Source organism: Prunus mume, linkage group LG7 (assembly GCF_029339155.1).
Source record: "Prunus mume cultivar Tortuosa linkage group LG7, ASM2933915v1, whole genome shotgun sequence".
Taxonomy (NCBI): domain Eukaryota; kingdom Viridiplantae; phylum Streptophyta; class Magnoliopsida; order Rosales; family Rosaceae; genus Prunus; species Prunus mume.
Genome location: NC_142704.1, coordinates 5,723,808 through 5,744,386, shown reverse-complemented (window position 1 = coordinate 5,744,386; position 20,579 = coordinate 5,723,808). Strand labels below are relative to the sequence as shown.

Genomic DNA, 20,579 nt, shown 5'->3' with positions numbered 1-20,579 from the left:
ATACACTTGACCACCTTCATAAAGATGCAGCCTTTATTCATGCAACACGTCAGCTTTGCTTGAACAATCAACAAATACAAGAAGGCACACTTCTCCAACAATTACTCTCTTCCCACGATTTTTCTTAAATAATTTCTCATCTTCCATCTCAATCCTATCTCCATTCTCATTCTCACTTTTATTCTCCCATTTTTTCCTCTATACTCTAGCACAACAAAATAAAAACTAAAAACTAAAATTGAAATGGTTATTAAACCGACCATAAAGGTATCACTATAAAAGTATCTATTGTCTTCAGTTCGCAGTTTTGTCGTCGGAACAATGTACTCAGGGCAAACAGAGCTTGAAGGAGTCTAAACAAGTTTCACATTTTCATAGAAGATCCAAGAAACAATACAAGTACCATAACATTTCCGACATGAGGTTTAACAGAACCACAAGGCTCTCTTGCTACTGATGACAACAAAGGAAAAGAAACCCCAACTCATAACATCTTAAAGTAGGTCATCATTGTTTAAGAAGCAGCACCACTGCGTAGAGTTCGACCCTTCTCTGCTTTCCTACTCGCCAGCTGAGTCTCAGGCTGCACAACCAACAAACAATGTAATAACGTCAATGAGGGAATCTTAAGTAATACAACTATACTCGCAAAATCCGATGAATAAACGACCCAGAACCTTTTCCTAGTTAAAATAGGTAACAAACAAATATTCAATTACCTCTTTCTTGACAGGCTCCTCCTTTTCTGACAAAATCAACTCAATATGGCATGGAGATGACATGTAAGCTGCCAAAGGAATTTAAATTTTACTATTATGAAAGTTGAAACACTTAAGAAACTGTATGTACTCGGAAGGTTAGAAACACTCACGATTAATTCTCCCGTGAGCACGGTATGTGCGGCGTCTTTGCTTCTGGGCTTGGTTTACCTGGATATGAGATACGTAAAGCGAATCCACATCCAAACCTTTCACCTAGAGAATATGTCAGCAGAAAACATACATGCTGTAAGCATACATATGTTAAACAGTAGTGACCAAAAAAATAAATAAAGTACAACATACCTCTGCATTACTCTCAGCATTCTTAAGTAAGTCGAGAATAAACTTTGCAGATTTAACAGGCCACCGCCCCTGTCCATTTGAATGGCGATTCTTAGCCTGAGCAGTTCGCCCTACTCCACGACAAAAGCGACGGAATGGAATGGCTTGCTTGTGGACCAAAACATCCTCCAAATACCTTTTAGCCTTGACCAAAGGCAGCTTGCGAATAGCATGGGCAGTCTCTCTTGTGTTCTGCAGAGAAAAGAAATGATAATTGTAGCAATATATTGCAGGAACTTAGCAGGTGAAATCGGAACTTAGCAATATATAAAACCTAAAAACCACATAGAAACATTTCTAACTTTTTAAAGCACTTCAAAAATTTCAGTAGCTATCACAAATTTGATGATATAAAGCAAAAATGAGAGCAAAAAAAAAAACCCGATAGCCTGACAACTGCGAACATATATGACAACCCACATTGTATTCATTAGAATAACTGGCACAGAAAATTTCATCAATCATATTCCTGTCAACCCCATATCTACATCAAATTTCGTCTCCGTACCTTAAAATGCACTCGGAGATCATTGCCCCTTGCTTTGCAGGCTGATTTAACAATTGCAGAACAATACAATTATTAGATTTTGAAGAAACCCTAAACAATTATATTTTTAAAAAAATGCAAACTTTGAATCTTAAACTAATCTCTGCTCAGCTACCAAACAAAAACTTAATCAACACTAAATGAGAAGAAACCAGTAGTTTTAAAATTTTAAAAATAATAGCAGGTACTTACACTTGGTATGGTTGTCTGGCTCTCTCGAATACTTCACCTGAAAAAAAAAACAATCAATTCAATCCAACAACTCATAAGAACTCAAAAACCAAACAACTTGGTTCCAATTGCAAAACTTGGTTCCAACTGCATTGCTTTCAGAAACAGGAACACAAGAATCAAATCCAAACAACTCACCATGGCTGCTCCCACAGGCTCTGCTAAGATTTTCCTTCCCAGCTCGCAAAGATAAACGAAGCCAAGGGTTTTAGAGAGAGAGAGAGAGAGTAGGGTTTTTTACCAGCTGCTAGTGGGCTTGAACCTTTTTATTCGGGCCAGAGCCCACATTAACATTGTAATAAATGGGCCTTTTAAATTGGGCTTTCCTCTAATATTGGAATTTACCCACGTGCTAATCTAACAAATATATAGCCAATCACTAGATTCCCGCCACGCGTTAACAATTTTACAGGCCGTCGTTTAAAAAAGGGCACTTTTGTAACTTCAGCAATTGCAGAAAGCCACAGAGGAAAGAGAGAGAAAGAGAGAACTGGTTTTAGCTCCGGTGCCGATCTGAAAGCAGCGAGGAGGAGAAGCAACAAAAGCTTTAGTAATAAGTAAGGACATGTCGTTTGGTTAATTATTTGCTTATCTAATTCTCGTCGTATGTGTTTTACTTCCTACTTCTCCTTTTCTTTCTTTTTCTTTTTTTTTCTTTTTTATATAAATTAATTAGCGTCTGAATTCTGGTAAACAAGATTAATTTGAATTAGCACAGCCTGTATAAGCTTTGAACACACTAGCTCGTCTGTTAGTTTTAAATGCTCAAATTGGGTTCAAAGTGCGCTGCTTTTGATTTTTGAATTCTGGGCTTCTAAAATTAGGGTTTATATTCTTCCACAGAAAAATAAAGCAGGGCTTCTGCAAATTCTTGCTGGGAAGTTTGTGCCTACTCAATTGGAGCTCTTTACAGGTGTAAATATCTTGCATTTTTATTAGCTGGAGGAGAAAGCTTGGTAGAGGCCAGACCCAAGTTTGAATTTTTTTGTTGGCATATGGAAGTTTGGGGGTTTCAGAGGTTTTTGATGGAATAGTTTGGTGTTAAAGATTGTGTTTTTAGATAACCAAGTCGATGAATAATAATAATCAGGCCAAGAATGTGGGGGTGCCTCCCCATTTTGGCAATTCTGGGGCAGTGCCACAACCTATGGCCATGAACCACCAGCCTCATCTTCTATCTCAATCACAGCCTCAGACTCAAGGTGGGTCTCATTTTCCGGGTCACTTTCAGTTGTCGGAGCCCCAAGCTCAGGCACTTGCACAGGCACAGTACGTGAATGCTCATGCACAGGCCCAAACTCAAGCTGCTCATGCCCAATTTGTTCAGTTGCAAGCTCAAGCTCAGTCCCTTGCCCAGTTGCATAGTGCCAATACTAGTAATGCTGGTGCTGCTTCACCCTCCATAGCAACGCCTAGCACGGGCTCTGCCAAGCGGGCTAACCAGAAGCCACCTTCTCGGCCTCCAGGTTCATCTAATGCCAACACGGCTTCACCATTTAAAACCATGGAGCTCACCCCAGCTGCTCGTAGAAAGAAGCGGAAACTACCTGATAAACAAATACCAGACAAAGTGGCTGCACTTCTGCCAGAGTCTGGTCTCTATACTCAATTGCTTGAATTTGAGGCGCGTGTTGATGCTGCTTTGGCAAGGAAGAAGATCGACATCCAGGAGTCCCTTAAATGTCCTCCCCGTGTTCAGAGAACAGTTCGAATTTATGTCTTCAACACCTTTGCAAATCAGACGCAAACAACTCCTGAGAAGACGAATGCAGAACCCCCTTCTTGGTCACTGAAGATAATTGGGAGGTTATTGGAAGAAGGGAATGATCCTGTGGTGGCTGGAATGACACAGAAATCAAGGGCAAAATTTTCATCTCTGTTCAAGAAGATTACCATATACTTGGACAAAAGCCTCTATCCAGATAACCATGTGATTTTATGGGAAAGTGCTCGTTCACCCGCTCTTCATGATGGTTTTGAAGTCAAAAGAAAAGGGGACAAGGAGTTTAATGCAATAATAAGACTGGAGATGAATTATGCACCTGAGAAATTTAAACTTTCCCCGGCTCTGAACGAAGTTCTGGGAATTGAGGTAGAGACACGGCCCCGAGTTATAGCTGCTATTTGGCACTATGTGAAGGCCAGGAAATTGCAGAACCCAAATGACCCCACTTTATTTGTGTGTGATCCACCTCTTCAGAAGGTTTTTGGGGAAGAGAAGATGAAGTTTTCTATGGTTTCACAAAAGATATCTCAGCATTTAACTCCACCACAGCCTATAAATATAGAGCATAAGATAAAACTTTCAGGAAATTGTCCAGCTGGAACTACTTGCCATGATATACTGGTTGATGTACCTATGCCATTAGAGAAGGAGATGTCTGCATTCTTGGCAAGCACCGAGAGGAACAAAGAGATTGACGCTTGTGATGAATTGATTTGTGCATCTATCAAAAAATCCATGAACATCGTCGGCGGCGGTCTTTCTTTCTTGGGTTCAGTCAATCTCCAGCAGAGTTCATTAATACTTTGATTGCTTCTCAGAGCAAGGATCTGAAGCTTGTTGCTGGAGATGCTAGTCGTAATGCGGAAAAGGAGCGGCGCTCTGATTTCTACAATCAACCCTGGTAAGCTTCTGCTCTGCATTTTATGCTTACACTTTTTATGTGTGTTCTTTTGTATGCTTGCTTAGTAGGATTATACTGCTCAAATAACTTCATGTCACTATTTAGAGCTTGCCAACTAAATACAGTTTGATTAGAGAAGAAAACTAAATGGGCCAGTTGCCTTTCAGTTCTTGGATTTCCATGGTAACCTTTATTTATATAAAATCCCTAGGTTTACCTAGCGTTTGTATTAGTAATACAATCCCTACTCAGTGAGCGTAACGTCAACATCTAATACTGTATCTTCTATTTTGAAATAGAAATTCTCCGCATCAATTGAAAAAAAAGAATTGTAATTCACAGTTTCTTGGTCTGATATATAAACTAAGCTGCCTAAAATGTCTTGAAAATATTGCAGAATTAATTTTTTGTTGGTCACTTGCCCCTACAGTATAAGATTTACCAATTCTAGCAGTATATGATGTTAGTTTCCCTACATATAGCAAATCAGATATGGTAGGACTTCAACCTTTGTCATGGAAACTGAATAGAGTCAAGGCATTATATGTATAAATTAGGAAGTTTGCCATCATTTTCTCAGAATTAATTTCCATTTTGGTGTTTCTTTTTTCAGGGTTGAGGATGCTGTTATTCGTTACTTGAACCGTAAGTCGGCGGGAAGTGATGCTCCCGGAAGCACTTGAAATAAGGAATTGCCTAATTTTCAATAAATGGCAGTAGTGTGTTTTCCAAAATATCTAGGTCTTGTTGTTTCCTCTCATGTTTATTTCGTTTCTTCAATTCAATCTTTTCCCTTTTTATTAGGAGAGTATTGAAATACTGTAGACAGAAAGCGTACGTTGAGTAGCTTTCTAGTAGAAATTCTTCTTAATTGTATTAGATTTATGATGATATACGACCACCTGTGGAAAGAAAAAATATATATATATACATATATATATTTTTCTTTTTTATTAATGGAAAACATAATATTGTTTCTTTGCCTGAATTTTGCTTGGTGATGCTGAGTGTCTGGTCTTGTAGACCTTTTTCTTGTGATATGGCTGAAAGACTTGAAACACATGGGTTGAGGGTGGTGTTTTTTGTTATTCTATATGTAGTCTTCCATTCCATTATAGAAAAAAAAAACTTTATGCAAAAGCTTCATCCCCCAACTCATGCTCTTGGATGCCCATTGCCCATAATTTTGACGTTGTGTGTCCCAGCACTGGCTTGACTTTACATGCCAAATAATGCACACATACGGTACCAGCCCCATCGGTCAGATGTCATGTACATTTCAGAAGGTTGAGTGGGATTTGCTTTATGGTACAAGAATGGAATCTGCTTCTAATTATTGACCCCAAAATAAGTGCCCTAACTTTCACGTGTGCAATTGTTCTATTTGTTCTTTTTAATAATACGATATTCTAAATTACTAATCTAATTTATGGAAAGGGAATTCAAACTTAGGTGAAGGGGGTGGACAGACTGGAACTTTCAATTATGATGGTGTGTTTACTAATCAGAAATTGGAATTCTCATTAGGAATTAAATTTCACTTATGAAAAATGCATGCATTTACTTCACATTAAGAAATTAAAAAGTAAGTAGGGCTAACTCATTAGGAATTAATCTTTTTTTACTCATTATATGCTCATACAATTTTAAAAATTTCAAATTTGTCATCTACTTTAACCTAACAACGAGGACATTTTAGTAATTAGAACCACTTCTACTTCAATTTCATATGATTTAGTAAACAACTCAAATAAAAATCCAGAATCTAACTCTCTTCAATCCATATAGTTTAGTAAATAACTTCAATAGGAATTCGGAATATAATTATCCTCAATCCAACTCCTCATTAATTCAATTCATCATAATCCAATAACGGACAATAAACATGCCATTAATAGATGTAAAATCTATTAAAACTTCCATCAAATCACTTACATATACATACACATCGCACTCGACGTCAAATCAATCGGACTCAAACGTGGCCTGGGAAGTTTATATCAATGGAGGACGGTCAATCATTCATCAACAAGGAATGTTGATAGAACTCTCGAAGATGAATTACACGTGGCACCAACCCATTTGCATTGTCTAGGCAGGTGAAATCTATTGAAAATGTTGTAAACTCGTAGCTCTCTAAGGATTCCACATGGGTTTTTGTGGCCATCTAAAGTTCTGCTTGCTGAAAATGAGGTGAACATGGATCCTGGAAAACTCCGCTGTAGAATTTTCGCTTCATCTAAATCGGGGTTTGTACCGTTGTACGACGTCCCCTTTTTTATGAATTGAATTGCAGGGTCCAGTTCAGATTGGTATATACTTCTGAAACAAAGAAAGCATGTTGTATTGTAGCTGCAAATATATTTGAACGGAGCTCCTCCACATGCACGTGTATGCTGTCTAGTCTGCTAGACTTCTACTTACATTATTAGTTACATGCAGCCTAGTTTGGGAGCCACACTTGTGACACTCCACATGTATGCCGCTTTATTCATACGCGTTTTGATTTTTCTTTTCTTTTCTTTTTATTCCTTTCTTTCTTTCTTTTTTCTCTTTTGGTATCGAATTCGATCAAGATTAGGTGAAATTCAAGTTGTTCAGCGTGCCGGAATTTAACCTAAACCTACTGGAATCTTTGATCTTTAGTTTGCGTATGTCAAATTGATTTACAGTGTGTGAGGCTTTAGCTTAATTGTATAAGTTTGGACTTGAGTTTATTTGAATTGAAAAAGCAAGTTAAACTCGTGTAACTTCTTAAAACGAACCATTTATGCCAAATTTATCTTGTTATAATTATCATTTTTGGAAGACGTGATTTTGTATTTCAACAAATTTAACTAACAAAAGAAGACGTCTCAAGTTTGAATTCCATCGTTAATGAAAAAAAACAAAAGCTAACAAAAGAAGTACAAATGTGCACAAATATTGATTGACTAAATGAGTTTACATAGAAATTTTTGTATTGCCATTCTAATTTCCTTTTTGAACCAAGACCTTCAACCCACCAGCCATGTGAGCCGTCAATAGAGGAACAAAAATCGGCTGTTCTTTCTCATAAACCGGTTTGATCTCAAACCGCCTCAGTACCGACGCCATCACATACTTCATCTGAATAAAAGCCATTTCCTTGCCAAGACATACCCTTGGACCGGCCTGAAAAACCGGAAACTTGTATGGATTGATGGATTTCAAAACCCCACCATCATCACAACCGTGTTCTATATCAAACCACCGGTCCGGGTTAAACTCGAACCAGTCTTTGCCCCACAACTCCTCCATCCTCCCCATCCCATATGGAAAATAAGTGACTCTATCCCCCTTCCCAACCCAGGTACCATCTGGCAAAACAGTGTCCACCTCAGCATGCTTTGAGTCCCATGGGACTGGTGGGTAGAGCCTCATAGACTCACACAAACAAGCCCTCAAAAACCTCATTTTTTGTAAATCCTCGAAACCTAATTTTTCAGTACTAGTGTTTTGTCCTAGTACGTTTTCAACTTCATTCACAATCTGGTGGTTTATGCTTGGATGCTTGCTGAGCAACCAAAAGAGCCACGTCATGGCTGCTGATGTGGTGTCTCGTCCAGCTAGTATGAAGCTTATCACCATGTCTCTTACCACTTCCTCGCCATGCCCTGCTAATAACAAGCGTGACAACATGTCATGGCTTTCACATCCTTCATCTTTTTCAAGAATCTTCTTTTTGTTTTGGATGATTTCTGCAACAAAAACAAATCAAAGAATTAACTATCAATGGCCAAAGAAACCTAAAGCGACGTATAGATTGACAATCTACAGTATCAAGTACGTTGTCAATACGTATTAAAAATTGATAAAATATTGATAATACAGATAAATTGATATCTAGAACCATGAACAATCTTTTTTTGTTCTAATAAATAAATAAAAAGCAGAATATTGTGGAAATTTCATACCATGAACAGAGCCATGAACGAGTTTAACAGCTTCCTTGAGCTTTTTTTCAGACCCAATGTTCAAAGCACGCTTCACCTTCCACATCAAATACAAAGGCGCCGTGGCACGCCTGGCACTTATCCCGGAAGCACAGTCAAAAGCTTCCACAAGAGGGGGCACGGGTCGGGTCAAGTCCAAGCAAAATGGGTCGGATCCCAGAGACACCTTGCACACAGTGTCAAAAGCAAACCTCCTCAATATCTCCTGTAAATCCAACACACTTTTGCTCTCTGCAGCTTCCTCGAGCAGTGGGATAAGTCGGTGCTCCACTTCTTCTTCAAGAGTCTTCACCACAAACTCTCTCAGTGACTTTGTGCTGAACTCGTGGCTCGCGAGCTTGCGCTGAGTGGACCACAAATCGCCGTCGACGTTGAATATGCCGCAGCCAAGAAGATCGCCGAGGAATTCAGTTAGCGGTTTGCCTTTAGGGAAGTTTGTGAAGTTTGTTTTGAGAACGTGCTCCACGTTGGATGGATTCGCTGTCACAATTGTACGGCGTGCACCTATTCGGCGCACGACTATGGTTTGTGACGGCGAGTTTGAGAGAAGACTGGTGTACCAATCAAGAAGGTTGTGCTGGTTCTTGTAGAATGAGATTAGGCAACCAATTATGGGATAGGAAGGAGGGCCATGAGAATTGATCAAAGGTGATTTGGGTAATTTTGTATGAGATTTTCGGATGGTTTTCAAGAAGTAGAGAAGGAACAAAAGTAGAGACCAAAGTAAGAGGAGAGTGATAAACATGGCTGCCTTGATGAGAAAACTCTGGTTTGGAAATGAGAGTTTTTGAGTATGAAGGATGAGGGTCAAGAAGTGGGGTATTATATATAGAGATATGCGTAGGGGTAGACTTCTAATAGTTTATTGTCATAAATGTGTGAGGTCTCCACTCAAGCGTAGCTATAGGGTCTACATCTTGAGATGGTGAAGCCATAAATGTGTGAGGTCTCCACTCAACCGTAGCTATAGGGTCTACATCTTGAGATGGTGAAGCCGTCTCTGCTCAACTTGTATAAAATGTGCAACAATAATAATAAGTCGTTTTTAGAAAAATAAAAAATTTAGGTTTTTCCCTTAAATCTCTTTTTTTAATACATAAAACATACCGTATTTATTTTTTGTTACTTAAATCCGATTACTAAGATCCAACTAACCAAGTTTTGTTAAAAAAACTTGATGTTTTAGATTTTTTAAAAATAACATCTCGATTATTTTTATATAAAAAAACATTTAACATAGTGTTAGAGTTGGTATTGTTTTGAATTCATTATTCAATAATGTATCCAGTAAACTTTCCTATATCATACAACAATAATGTAAATAATTAGTTACCTAGCTATTATGGAATAATGCACATATGTCATATTAGGTTGTTATTATAATGTACTAACAACCATTTATCTATTTGTGTGTACCTACTATTTGAACTAATTTGGATTGTCTCATATAAGTAAGTGAAATTACACAGACACATTTTATCCTACCTTTCATCCAATTAAAAAAAAATTATTTTATTTTTACCCAACAAAAAAAATTTGAATTTTATTTAGAAGTTGTGTTTTTTTTGTGTTTATTGTCTAAAGTTTTCAAATTGTAAGAGCCTATTTCAATATGACCATTTTAAAAACCCAATTGTTTTCACACCTGTGTACGTACTCTAATATATTATAAATTTTATATTATAACACACGCAAATATATAGCATTAGATGTCTCATGTATTAGTTGAGATGATCATACGAAGAATATGACGAAAATTAGTAAAAATATTTTCAAGACTCGGGTATGCTCTTCAAATGTAGAGGTTCGGAATTCAATAGTTTATTATAACTATGAAGTTTTTTTTATGATTGTGATATGACCATGCATATATGATATATAGAAGCTCTTCATAGCATTGGCTGTGAGATATAGTAATCACCAGAGTTTGACCTTAATTTGAGTAATTAAATTAGCAAAGGACGTGCTACACAATAATTAATATAGTAATCACAGCTTTGAGTCTCCACCTTTCATACACAGACTCGAAATTCTCCATCAAATTCTGAGTTTTGACTTCGTCGTATAAAGTATCAATTCATATGGAAAAAAAGAAGAAGAAGAAGAAAATAAAAAAAACAACTGGGCTACCTATTATTAAACGTGGCTTTATTCTCTGCCGAAATATATTTAAAAAAACCCACGTGGAAATTATTAAGCACGTTTTTGTTTCCCCAAGTGGAACTAGCACTTGGAGAACTATTAGCAACCGTTCATTTCAGACGTGCCTTATCTTATTTGGTTTACTTTCTCAGCATCACAGATACCATTAGGTAATAAGACAACATCAACAAAGATTTTCAAGGCCCAAGCCAAACTTATTTGAATTAGGAATAACAAAGATTTTCCATGTCCAAGCCAAACTTGTATTTGAATTAAGAATAACGAGCTTTAAATTCAGATATTTTTAAAACGGCTCATAATCAAGGTTCTCATTTGAAGTTGACACAAGAGAAAAAAGAATCAACCAACAACCATCAAATAATTAATAGGTAATATGAGATCACGACCATTTGAGGTGGGACTTGTCTATCTCAAATTATTTGAGTAATACACACCGTCCAGTTAAAATCTATTATAACTTTATACATAGTCATTACAAATTAAAATTCAGTGAGCATCTCCAATAATACGTAATAACAAACTAATTTCTTCAACCGATTTGGGATATAATAATAGGGCATATGGTCATGTGTGAGCCAGCTCTTCATTTTGTTTGGTGGGAAACTAGCTTTGAAGCTGTTCCTCTTTTTGGGTAAAGATATCGACACATTTGTCAGCCTCTTCTCTTCTCTTATCTTCTTTTCATTACAATATAAGTGACCAATCAGCAAGTAATAGTGTGACAGCATCCAATCATTTTCCTTCAATATCATCAATACGGCGCCCGTATTCCCAATGAGGACAAGCCTCAAGTAGGGTCCACTTAGGCTTAATTTAAAAAATCGAAACCATGTTTACAACTTGGAGCTTCCCATAAGTCAAATTCTCTGATCAGAAATGATAGTGAACCAGTTCAAATATAAAGAGCCCTCTGCCGTGTGCTGCTGCACCGTCCAAGATGCGGAACACCAATCATTGATGCACGTGGTTTGATAAGTTTTATGTAAATTAACGGCTCACTCACAACTTTTTCACACATCGCAAACGTGGATTAAATCACTTAGTTTTCATAGAGTATCTACTCTTCTACACTCAAGTTCGATTTAGCTCGCAGTAATGTGATAATCCTAATAATGACAAAATGTCGATTCTCCCCTACCCCGTCCTCTTTCTTTTTTTTTTTCTTTTTTTTATGACAAGTTTCTTTTTATTTTTTGGGTTTGAGGAAAGTTTGGATTATTTTTTGGGTTTGAGGAAAGTTTGAATTGAATCCGTCGAGGTAAGTGACGACAAGTTGGGAGTACTATAACTTTGAAGCATAGTTTTATGTATTCTTTTATATTATAGTTTTATGTATATTTAAGTCCATATTCGTAAAGAGAAGCTTTCTGGACCCCTTGTATATATAACCCTATTGTGATAATACAGTTTGTTTGCAACTACTCCGTTCTGGGACCAATTGCATCTTGTCAACTAGTTTGGGTTATGGGCTCTGGGCCCATAGGGCTAGATTGCGTATCTCACAAAATTTGTCCTCTCTGCCCTCCCTTATTTCTTTTTTAGTGTTTTTATTTACACCCTCTAAACTGCTGAGCACACTCCTTTCTCAAGATTTTGGCAAAATGTTTCAACATTTTCATTAGCAGCTGCTTGACACCATAGCCAGATTCGTTGCTAAAAACTCCCCCAATTCCCATGCAGCCCCTGAAGGAAGCAAAGCATCTCTAGCTTTCACCACTGACTGAAAAGATGAATTCCTCACACCTGTTACTGTTTTAACTTCTAATCAATAAGAACATGTATGCAGTTCATTATATTGGGAAGTTATGCTATAAAATAAGCCAAATGTAATTTATGGAACGCGATGTCTTGACCAAAAAATTTATAGAACATGATGATACAAAATGCATTTCTCAGTCTCTAAGCTTGTCATTGTCATTTTAAATGATCGATAATTCCAGCTTACATCATTCCTAAGTTACAAATATAAATTATATATATATATATATATATAATAAAAATAAAGCAAACCACTTTCCTTCCCCTAGAAGAGTACACATACAGAAAACAGAAATTGATATCCCACTGTCTGAACTACGATCAACTAGAGCTTTTCAGTCGTGCAATCAACTCATCCTGCAAGCATTATTTCATGGATGAATAAAGTCAGATGAAGGTTTTGTCTCTGCTAATAACAACTAAAACAATAATAAGAAAGCTATCGTATCTGAATTGCCAATGGTCCACACACCATAAACAACCCAATTTGGTTCATATATAAATAGGTCCTTTAAGTATATACTTAAGAGTTGAGATTAGATTGTCTTGATACTTGCCTTCTTTCCCTTTAGAGAAAGACCTTTAGCCTTCAGAAGGGCACGGAGCCTCTCTACAGTTAACCCCTTGGAAGTCCCTACTAGATGCTTGGCTGCTGCCTGATCCCTCTGCATGTTACAGCAATTACAAACTCAAATAAGATTAATAAATATCATTCATTTTGTGGGAAATTCAAAAGAATTAAGCATGTCCAACAGATAATAAGAAAAAAGCGCTTCAATTTAAGAATCATAGGGTCCTCCAATGAAGAATGAACAGCTCGACCCACTTTACATAGAAATTACAGATACAACTCCATCTATAGAATGCAATAACTAAATCAGAGATGTCAACACAAGCAACCAAAATTCAATCAGTATTATGATTTCACATTGTACACACAACAAGTAATAAGACGGCAGAACCTTTGGAGTCAAAACTGTACAAGAATTGCATTAAAATAAAAATCCCTGCTCCACAACAATCAGATTGATTAGTCATCATCTCAAACCACGATGAAACCATACAACCATGCAATTGGCCATAAATTCCCACCGTTCACAAGCAATAAACTTGATAAAATTTCAAGGTGAGGACTTTACAAGATAATAAAATTATGAACAAGACACATTAAAGTTTTTTATTTGGTCACCAGCAAATAGAAACATTAAAGTTGAAGCATTAAATATAGACTTCAAGGGACCATCACACCAATACACTTACAAATAAGTGCTGTTTGTGCAATAGCCACTGCAATATAAAAATTATAGAAACTTACCTTGTCGAGAACTACTTTGACTAGCGGCTCTCTTAGCTGAAGTTCTGCTATCCAAAACTCTTTCAGCAACCCTAAATGATAAAAGATAGAAGGCAAATGAGACTGCACACAATCTTCTTTACCAGGTCCAGTTAAGACTGAATACAATGATAAATACACATATGAGTAATAAAAAAACTATAAAAGAAGGAATGGTAAGTTGGTAACAGACATTGTCTAGTAACAACAGTCTATGACCTGAAGCCTACAACTAAACCCTCACAATAATTTGGTCATTGGAACACAAACACAGAAATGGATATTGTCAAGAAAATCCATACATCATTCATCCCAAAAGGAAAAGGTAGTCATACCTCTTCCTAGAACCTTCAGCTGCACCTGCACCCTTCACATCCTTTGAACTGGATTCTCCCTTCTGTTTCTTAAGCGTAAGTGATCTAATCAATATGTTTTGTTGGTTTGTCTGTATATGTTGATCCTCTGGACAAACAAGAGCAAGTTGTCAGGTCAAAAGTGGAATAAACTGAATATAGAGTGCTAGTCTCGCATTTATTGTTTTGGAGCAAAATAAATGAATTTTCAAAAACTTAAAAGCACATGTAAACCTGGGGGTGATGTGTCATGGACACAAACATACACGCGCATCCCACCCTGCAAAAGCTTTTCATAATTAAGCAAAAGAACAGAAATGAAGCAGACAAGAAGATCATTTGTCCACATATATGCTCAAATCATTCATTAATTTCTAAAAGCACTTGTGGCTTGTCGGTATCCAAATGAGTGAAACACAATAAGAAATGCATCACAGAGAATTTGTTTCTTGAAACACAGGCTTGATCGAACTGACTTCTCATATTAGAGAGCAAAGCTAGATACAGAAAATTATAACAACCACCTATAACTTTCAAATTTTTAATACTTCCGGCATTGGTAAGTTATTGTTATCGGTAGTAGCTAAACCAGCCTACCTATAATGCTCTCCATTCTACGGAAAAGAAACAGACTTTGATGTAATTGAGAAAAAAATGAAGCAGTCACATGTATAATGATAGATACATGATCCATGCTCGCACAACTACATACAATGTGCATTGCTGCAATTTGAATCAAAAGTTGTACCATGTATACAACAGGCGAATTGGCACATTTCCCAAATCAAAATACAATTTTTCCACATATGCAATAAAAAGGGTCTACTTAAATCTACTTCCTCATGTAAAATTTAAAACCCAATGACTAATTCAAGTACAAGCCACTATTTTTGTTCCTGAATTATAAAATTACACCAAGTTTACTCACAATCGACTACATAAAAATGCAAATACAAATTATACAATTCATCTGAACCCAAACCAACCTTTAAAAATCGATAAAAAAGAAAATCAAAATTGAAGTCTGTACTTTTGAATTCAATGCCTAACAAGTGTAAAACCCTAACAAAACTATAACCCAAATGCTCATTTTCAGTCTCGGTTTACATCAAAACCATGTTAACTGCCACCAAACCCTATCTGTAAAATCACAAACCGATGAATTCAACACTTTCCCACAATATATCGGCAACCCAACCAAAAAAAAAAAGCGAGAAAAAAGGAAAGGAAACGAGAGGGTCACCGGATTTGATGAGAGGAAGGTGGAGGAGAGGAGGCCGCGAGAGGGAAGGTTCTGGAGGAACTTAAAAGCGCCAGAAGCCGTCTGATTTGAATCAGAGGGCTGAGAAGAGGAGCCCTCCATGGCGGGTGAAGAAGCCTCGGTAACTATTCACAAAGGTAAAGCGAGGGAGGGAGTCAAATCAAACTGGTTTGTGAGTCTGTGAGAGTCTTGGCCGCGTGTGTGCGCTTTAAGACTTAGATTCGTGACCGTACTCACTCAGTTTCGCTACATTCGGGAGTGGGGCCCGCCCTTGTAGTAATTTGGCGGTACATTTTGGGAGGAAAAATAACTCATAAGGGATTTTAAGGGCATTTTGGTATCCTACTTGGATTCAATTTTATAAACTTAAAAATAATTTTTAAGTCCAAAACCACAAAAACCTGTTTAGTAGGCTCATTTTTAAAAACTCAAAACCACCCCCAATATTTAAAACAAAACAAAATGAAGTTTTATAGTTTTTTTTCCCTATCCTCTCTCTCTCTCTCTCTCTCTCTCTCTCTCTCTCTCTCCTTTTCTTTTGTTCATTTCAATTTATGAATTTCAATTTGGAAAGATAGGGTTTTTGATTTTCTGATTTTAATTTCAATTTTTTTAGATCTTAAAAATAGTTTAGAGTTCAATATCAAATAAATTTTTAGATCTTAAAATTATTATTTGAAAACTTATGTTTTAAAAAAAAACCATAGTTTTTTAATTTACTTTTTTAAATAGGATACCAAATAGGGCCTAAATTTTTAACTCAAAAAATAGATATATAAATATGATCAATAATTCAGTCACATGTATATATTTTAAGAAATTAGAATTGTGAAAATGGATCAAATTGTAATGTTCCTTTTTTAAAAACAAGAATTGAATTGTGATAGTAAAAAGAATTGAATTACAATGTTGAGGGCTGTTTTGTACAATTTTATTATTCAGTGTGTTGTGGTTTATCATTGTATTCCGACTTATAATGCTGGGTTAAAATGAAAAATATCACTAGACTAATAGCTAGTTAATTTTTATTTGTTTTTACCATTGATGTGCGGTACAATCCCGTGTTATAGAAAAAATGAACCGCACAATGGCTAGGGCTGTGATAACCCGGAACGAAGGCCTGGGTCATCAACGAGTCAAGTTGGGCCAGCTCAAAGCCTGACTGTATGAGTCACGGCCCAATAGATCCGTACTAGCGTTTAGCCCTATCCAAAATTTACCCAAAAACCGTAGAAGGCCCAATAGATCCGTACGAGTCAAGTAGGTCAACGCTCGCCCACTCATCACCTAGTAGCCGTCAACGGTCAACAAAAAAGCTACACTCATGTAAACAGCAACCACGTGTCCCGCATAACGTCCACGTCACCAGTTAATCCTCAAACCCAGGTGCGCAAAGTGCGCCACGGCGTAAGATAGAGTCGCCCACCAGTGTGGCCAGCATTGAAAACCGGATAAGAACTTTCCCTAAAACAATCAAACGAATGGGATATACATTACCAAAGCCAGCACCTCGTTTATTGAAGCCCGAGTCAAGCACGAACTATGCACTCTCATCATCACAGCCCTCCACGTGTCCCAAAACATTCCCTCTCACTAAAAGTATTTAATCCGACGCTCCTGATTTATTTTGCGCGATGAGAAGAGTGATGGGTACGATATTTGGTTAGTTTGGACGTATTTGGCGTGGCTTTCAGTTTTCGTAGTTAAATATTGTCTGTGTGTCTGATTCTGAGTAACAGAGAGAGAGAGAGTTCTAGAGAGAGAGAGAAAGAGAAAGAAAATTGTAATTTTGAGAAAAAAATGGGTGTGCCGGCGACGACGACGATGGGGGAGAGTGAGAGCCCTCGGAGCCCAGAGGCAAAGCTTGGGATGCAAGTAGAGGATCTGTGGGACGTGCAAGAGCCACAGCTAAGTCCAACTGAAAAGCTCAATGCTTGCTTTGAGAGCGTCCCTGTCTCTGCCTTCCCTCCTGCTCCTCCTAATCAAGGTACCATCTTTACATACATACATACATACATATACAAAATTACAATACATACATGCATACATACATAGATTTTCACATTTGGGTTTGATTGATTTATGCATATGCTTGTTGGGTAACGTTTTCTTGGCAGATAACATTTATAGAAAGTGGATCATGTTAAATTTTTTGTTATATGTGTATATGGTGATGAACAAATGATTAGTTAATAAGAATTTGATGATTATGAATGTAATTAGAAGAAGAAAACAAATAATTAATAAAGAAAAGTAAGACAAATCATTTTCTGTTGGAATTTGATGAAGGTTCTGGAAAATTTGAATTATTGTATTGAGGATTGGAAATCAAAAACCTTTTTGTTTGCCTGATAACAACTATGATTGATATGTGTATCTAATGTTTATTGGATTATTAACATTTTAAACGCTTGTTGTATTCAGTGATTGAGATAAAGTCAGACACCAGTTTAGCTGAAGCTGTTAAAATCCTGTCCCAACACAAAATTCTTAGTGCACCAGTGGTGGATGTCGATGCGCCTGAGGATGCTAGCTGGATCGACAGATACATCGGTATCGTTGAGTTTGCCGGGATTGTTGTGTGGATTCTGCATCAGGTTAGCTTCTGGTTCGAAGCTCCTGCATTGAAACATTTGCTCATGTTAATATAAATGCATTTTCTTTTCTCATGTGCCCACAAAGTCATATTTGACAAGTTGGAAACATGATGTTTATGTTAATCTTGACAGTCAGAACCTCCATCTCCGAAGACGCCGACCAGTCCGTCGAGTGCAACCGCGATTGCCGCAGCAGCTAATGGACTGAAAGGTCTTGATATTGTAGGATTGGAATTGGGCTCTGACTTTGCTGCAACAACTGCAGGAAGTTTCTTTGAGGCTTTGACCTCTTCCGAGTTTTACAAGAACACACAGGTCATACTATTGGCATAAACCTCAGCCTCAGTAGCATAAGCCTTACTTTCATTCCCATGATATGTACTAACGTTTGAGCTTACAGGTTCGAGATATCTCCGGGTCCTTCCGCTGGGCTCCATTTCTTGCTTTGCAAACATCCAATTCCTTTCTCACCATGCTTTTGCTACTTTCCAAGTACAAGATGAAGAGCGTTCCTGTGGTTGATTTGGGTGATGGAAAGATTGATAATGTCATCACACAATCTGCGGTGATTCACATGTTGGCTGAATGTGCTGGACTTCAGTGGTTTGAGAGCTGGGGAACCAAGAAACTATCCGAACTCGGTCTTCCCATGATGACTGCCGATCACATTGTCAAGGTGCATACTTTTTACGCTTGCAGCATTTGATCTTCCTAGATAATTTTAATAGTCAGAGAATTTAGTAAGGTTGGGTGCACAAGAGAAGAATAACCCTCGAGAAGTTGAAGTTGTTGTATTAGACAGTTGGTTCTTCTAGCCGCAGTATGTTTCCAAAAGTTTTTGATGATCCATTAGAATTCTCTCTTACAAACACGACGACTTCCTGTTAGCATGTTTACTTCTTGTCATTTCTTTAAATGCTTTAATGTTCTGGTGCAGGTATATGAGGATGAACCGGTGCTGCAAGCATTTAAGCTGATGAGGAAGAATAGGGTTGGAGGGGTACCTGTGATTGAAAAGGGTGGTAGCAGGGCAGTAGGTAATATAAGCTTAAGAGATGTTCAGTTCTTGCTTACTGCACCAGAAATTTACCATGACTACAGGTTCGTAGCGAAAATGTGTTCAGAATTATTCATAAAGAAGTTTAGTTGCTATGTATGCCGGGATCATTCATTTGACATTTTATGACAGATCGATCACAGCAAAGAACTTCCTGACGGCTGTAGAAAAGTATCTAGAGACACATCATGAAGTCTACCCGATGTTGAGTACCATGGTTACGTGCAAAAAGGATCACACAATCAAAGACCTAATTCTGATGCTGGACGCCGAGAAGATCCACAGAGTATATGTTGTGGATGATGATGGGAATCTGGAAGGAGTCATTACACTCAGGGACATCATCTCAAGGCTAGTTCATGAGCCCCGTGGCTACTTCGGCGACTTTTTCGATGGTGTTCTGCCGCTCCCCCAAAACAGCAGAGTTTAAGAGAGGAAGTCATCAAGAACAACACTTCTGACCTTTCCACAAAACCAAATGAGTAACCCTATCTTGTATTGTTTTGTTTTGCCCCTTGCTTGTAATTAGTTTTTCTTCGGTTTGACAGGGTTTAGCTTTCTGTATAAATGTTGTATCCACAAGCTCTCCTCCAAGAGAGAGCTTTTTTGCAGTAACAATCTAATAATCGAGTGCCTAGTGCTGAGATATGCCATTGTCACCGCTAGCTAGCAGTTCGCAACTTTCTGGTATGAAAACGAATCAGCAAAGTTTGGACTTTTGTCTATGTTTCCAAGCAAGAAGCCCAACTTCTCTTGTATTGCCTAGAAATAAAAGTTGAAACTTCTCTCAATGTTGCATCTAACTCCAATCTGCATCGACGCATAAACACAAACTAAACGCCAAGGCTTTTTAAGCGCTGATAGCCGCCAATTTCAGGTCCATGGAGATAAACGGGTATATCTCAATCACATTCCACTATGTATCATAATCAGTGTTTGCTATCCCCATGATAGTTCCTTCTCTCGGACATGGCACGTTTGTTGGTTGCACTTGAAACATAGCAGGTGGGGTTCACTGTTCCAATCAGTTGGGAATTGAAAACGGTGTTGTTTTTGTTTCCTGTAGGACTTTTGCTATCGAGCCATCTCTCTCATCATCCACCTAAACCAAATAATTGATTGAATTTGAATGGATGGACACTCTACCCTCTGAAGCATCATGTTACGTCCCATGTGTGTCGTTTCCATCTTCATTGTGCTTGCAAACGTCAAGACATATCAAGTAGTTCAATAGAGGGTTTTCTGTCATGTGCAACAAATGAGAGATTGAAACAGGCGAATACGCCAACGGATCCATAGCTCAGTGGTAATAGAGCATTTGTAAGGACCGGAAGACTACTAGAAACATTTTTTTAATGCATTTTTTTTTCCAGTGTTTATTTTTAATTCTCTCCTTTGCTCTCTGATGTACTAGAAAACTGAAAACTCACTCTACACTAAAGATGAAATAATGCCTTGCAGAAGCCAAATAGAGCAAAATCCAAAACCAGCGATGTTTCCAACTTCATGCTACATGAAAACCAAGATGGGAAAATTTGCCATCACACAAGCAGTTGCCACTGAACGCTAACAGCA

At 37.6% G+C, this 20,579-nt stretch overlaps 5 protein-coding genes across 5 annotated transcripts; 2 read left to right on the top strand and 3 right to left on the bottom strand.

Annotated features, from left to right (window-relative positions):
• Nucleotides 1-343: 343 nt before the first annotated feature.
• On the bottom strand, nucleotides 344-2,149 carry LOC103338052 (large ribosomal subunit protein uL22y). The gene is made up of 7 exons (XM_008241234.3): nucleotides 2,020-2,149; nucleotides 1,843-1,879; nucleotides 1,612-1,652; nucleotides 1,065-1,295; nucleotides 872-974; nucleotides 720-787; nucleotides 344-583 (listed from the first exon to the last, which is right to left on the bottom strand). Exons 1-7 carry the CDS (start codon nucleotides 2,020-2,022, stop codon nucleotides 515-517), a joined length of 552 nt encoding a protein of 183 aa, XP_008239456.1. The 5' UTR covers nucleotides 2,023-2,149; the 3' UTR covers nucleotides 344-514.
• Nucleotides 2,150-2,819: 670 nt separating this feature from the next.
• On the top strand, nucleotides 2,820-5,399 carry LOC103338053 (SWI/SNF complex component SNF12 homolog). Its single transcript, XM_008241236.3, is given in 3 exon segments — nucleotides 2,820-4,337; nucleotides 4,340-4,508; nucleotides 5,122-5,399. Coding segments are annotated over 3 exon segments (1,623 nt in total). The 5' UTR covers nucleotides 2,820-2,953; the 3' UTR covers nucleotides 5,192-5,399.
• A 1,947-nt stretch (nucleotides 5,400-7,346) lies between these two features.
• On the bottom strand, nucleotides 7,347-9,289 carry CYP94B1 (cytochrome P450, family 94, subfamily B, polypeptide 1). The gene is made up of 2 exons (XM_008241237.2): nucleotides 8,444-9,289; nucleotides 7,347-8,227 (listed from the first exon to the last, which is right to left on the bottom strand). Exons 1-2 carry the CDS (start codon nucleotides 9,225-9,227, stop codon nucleotides 7,479-7,481), a joined length of 1,533 nt encoding a protein of 510 aa, XP_008239459.2. The 5' UTR covers nucleotides 9,228-9,289; the 3' UTR covers nucleotides 7,347-7,478.
• A 3,204-nt stretch (nucleotides 9,290-12,493) lies between these two features.
• Nucleotides 12,494-15,546, bottom strand: LOC103338055 (SAP domain-containing protein). The gene is given in 7 exon segments (XM_008241238.2): nucleotides 12,494-12,760; nucleotides 12,961-13,026; nucleotides 13,028-13,068; nucleotides 13,719-13,789; nucleotides 14,072-14,198; nucleotides 14,324-14,369; nucleotides 15,333-15,546. Coding segments are annotated over 7 exon segments (507 nt in total). The 5' UTR covers nucleotides 15,453-15,546; the 3' UTR covers nucleotides 12,494-12,724.
• A 1,538-nt stretch (nucleotides 15,547-17,084) lies between these two features.
• Nucleotides 17,085-19,650, top strand: KING1 (SNF1-related protein kinase regulatory subunit gamma 1). The gene is made up of 6 exons (XM_008241239.3): nucleotides 17,085-17,337; nucleotides 17,775-17,947; nucleotides 18,080-18,262; nucleotides 18,348-18,623; nucleotides 18,885-19,048; nucleotides 19,137-19,650. The coding sequence occupies exons 1-6, from the start codon at nucleotides 17,151-17,153 to the stop codon at nucleotides 19,432-19,434; spliced, it is 1,281 nt and encodes a 426-aa protein (XP_008239461.2). The 5' UTR covers nucleotides 17,085-17,150; the 3' UTR covers nucleotides 19,435-19,650.
• Nucleotides 19,651-20,579: the final 929 nt, after the last annotated feature.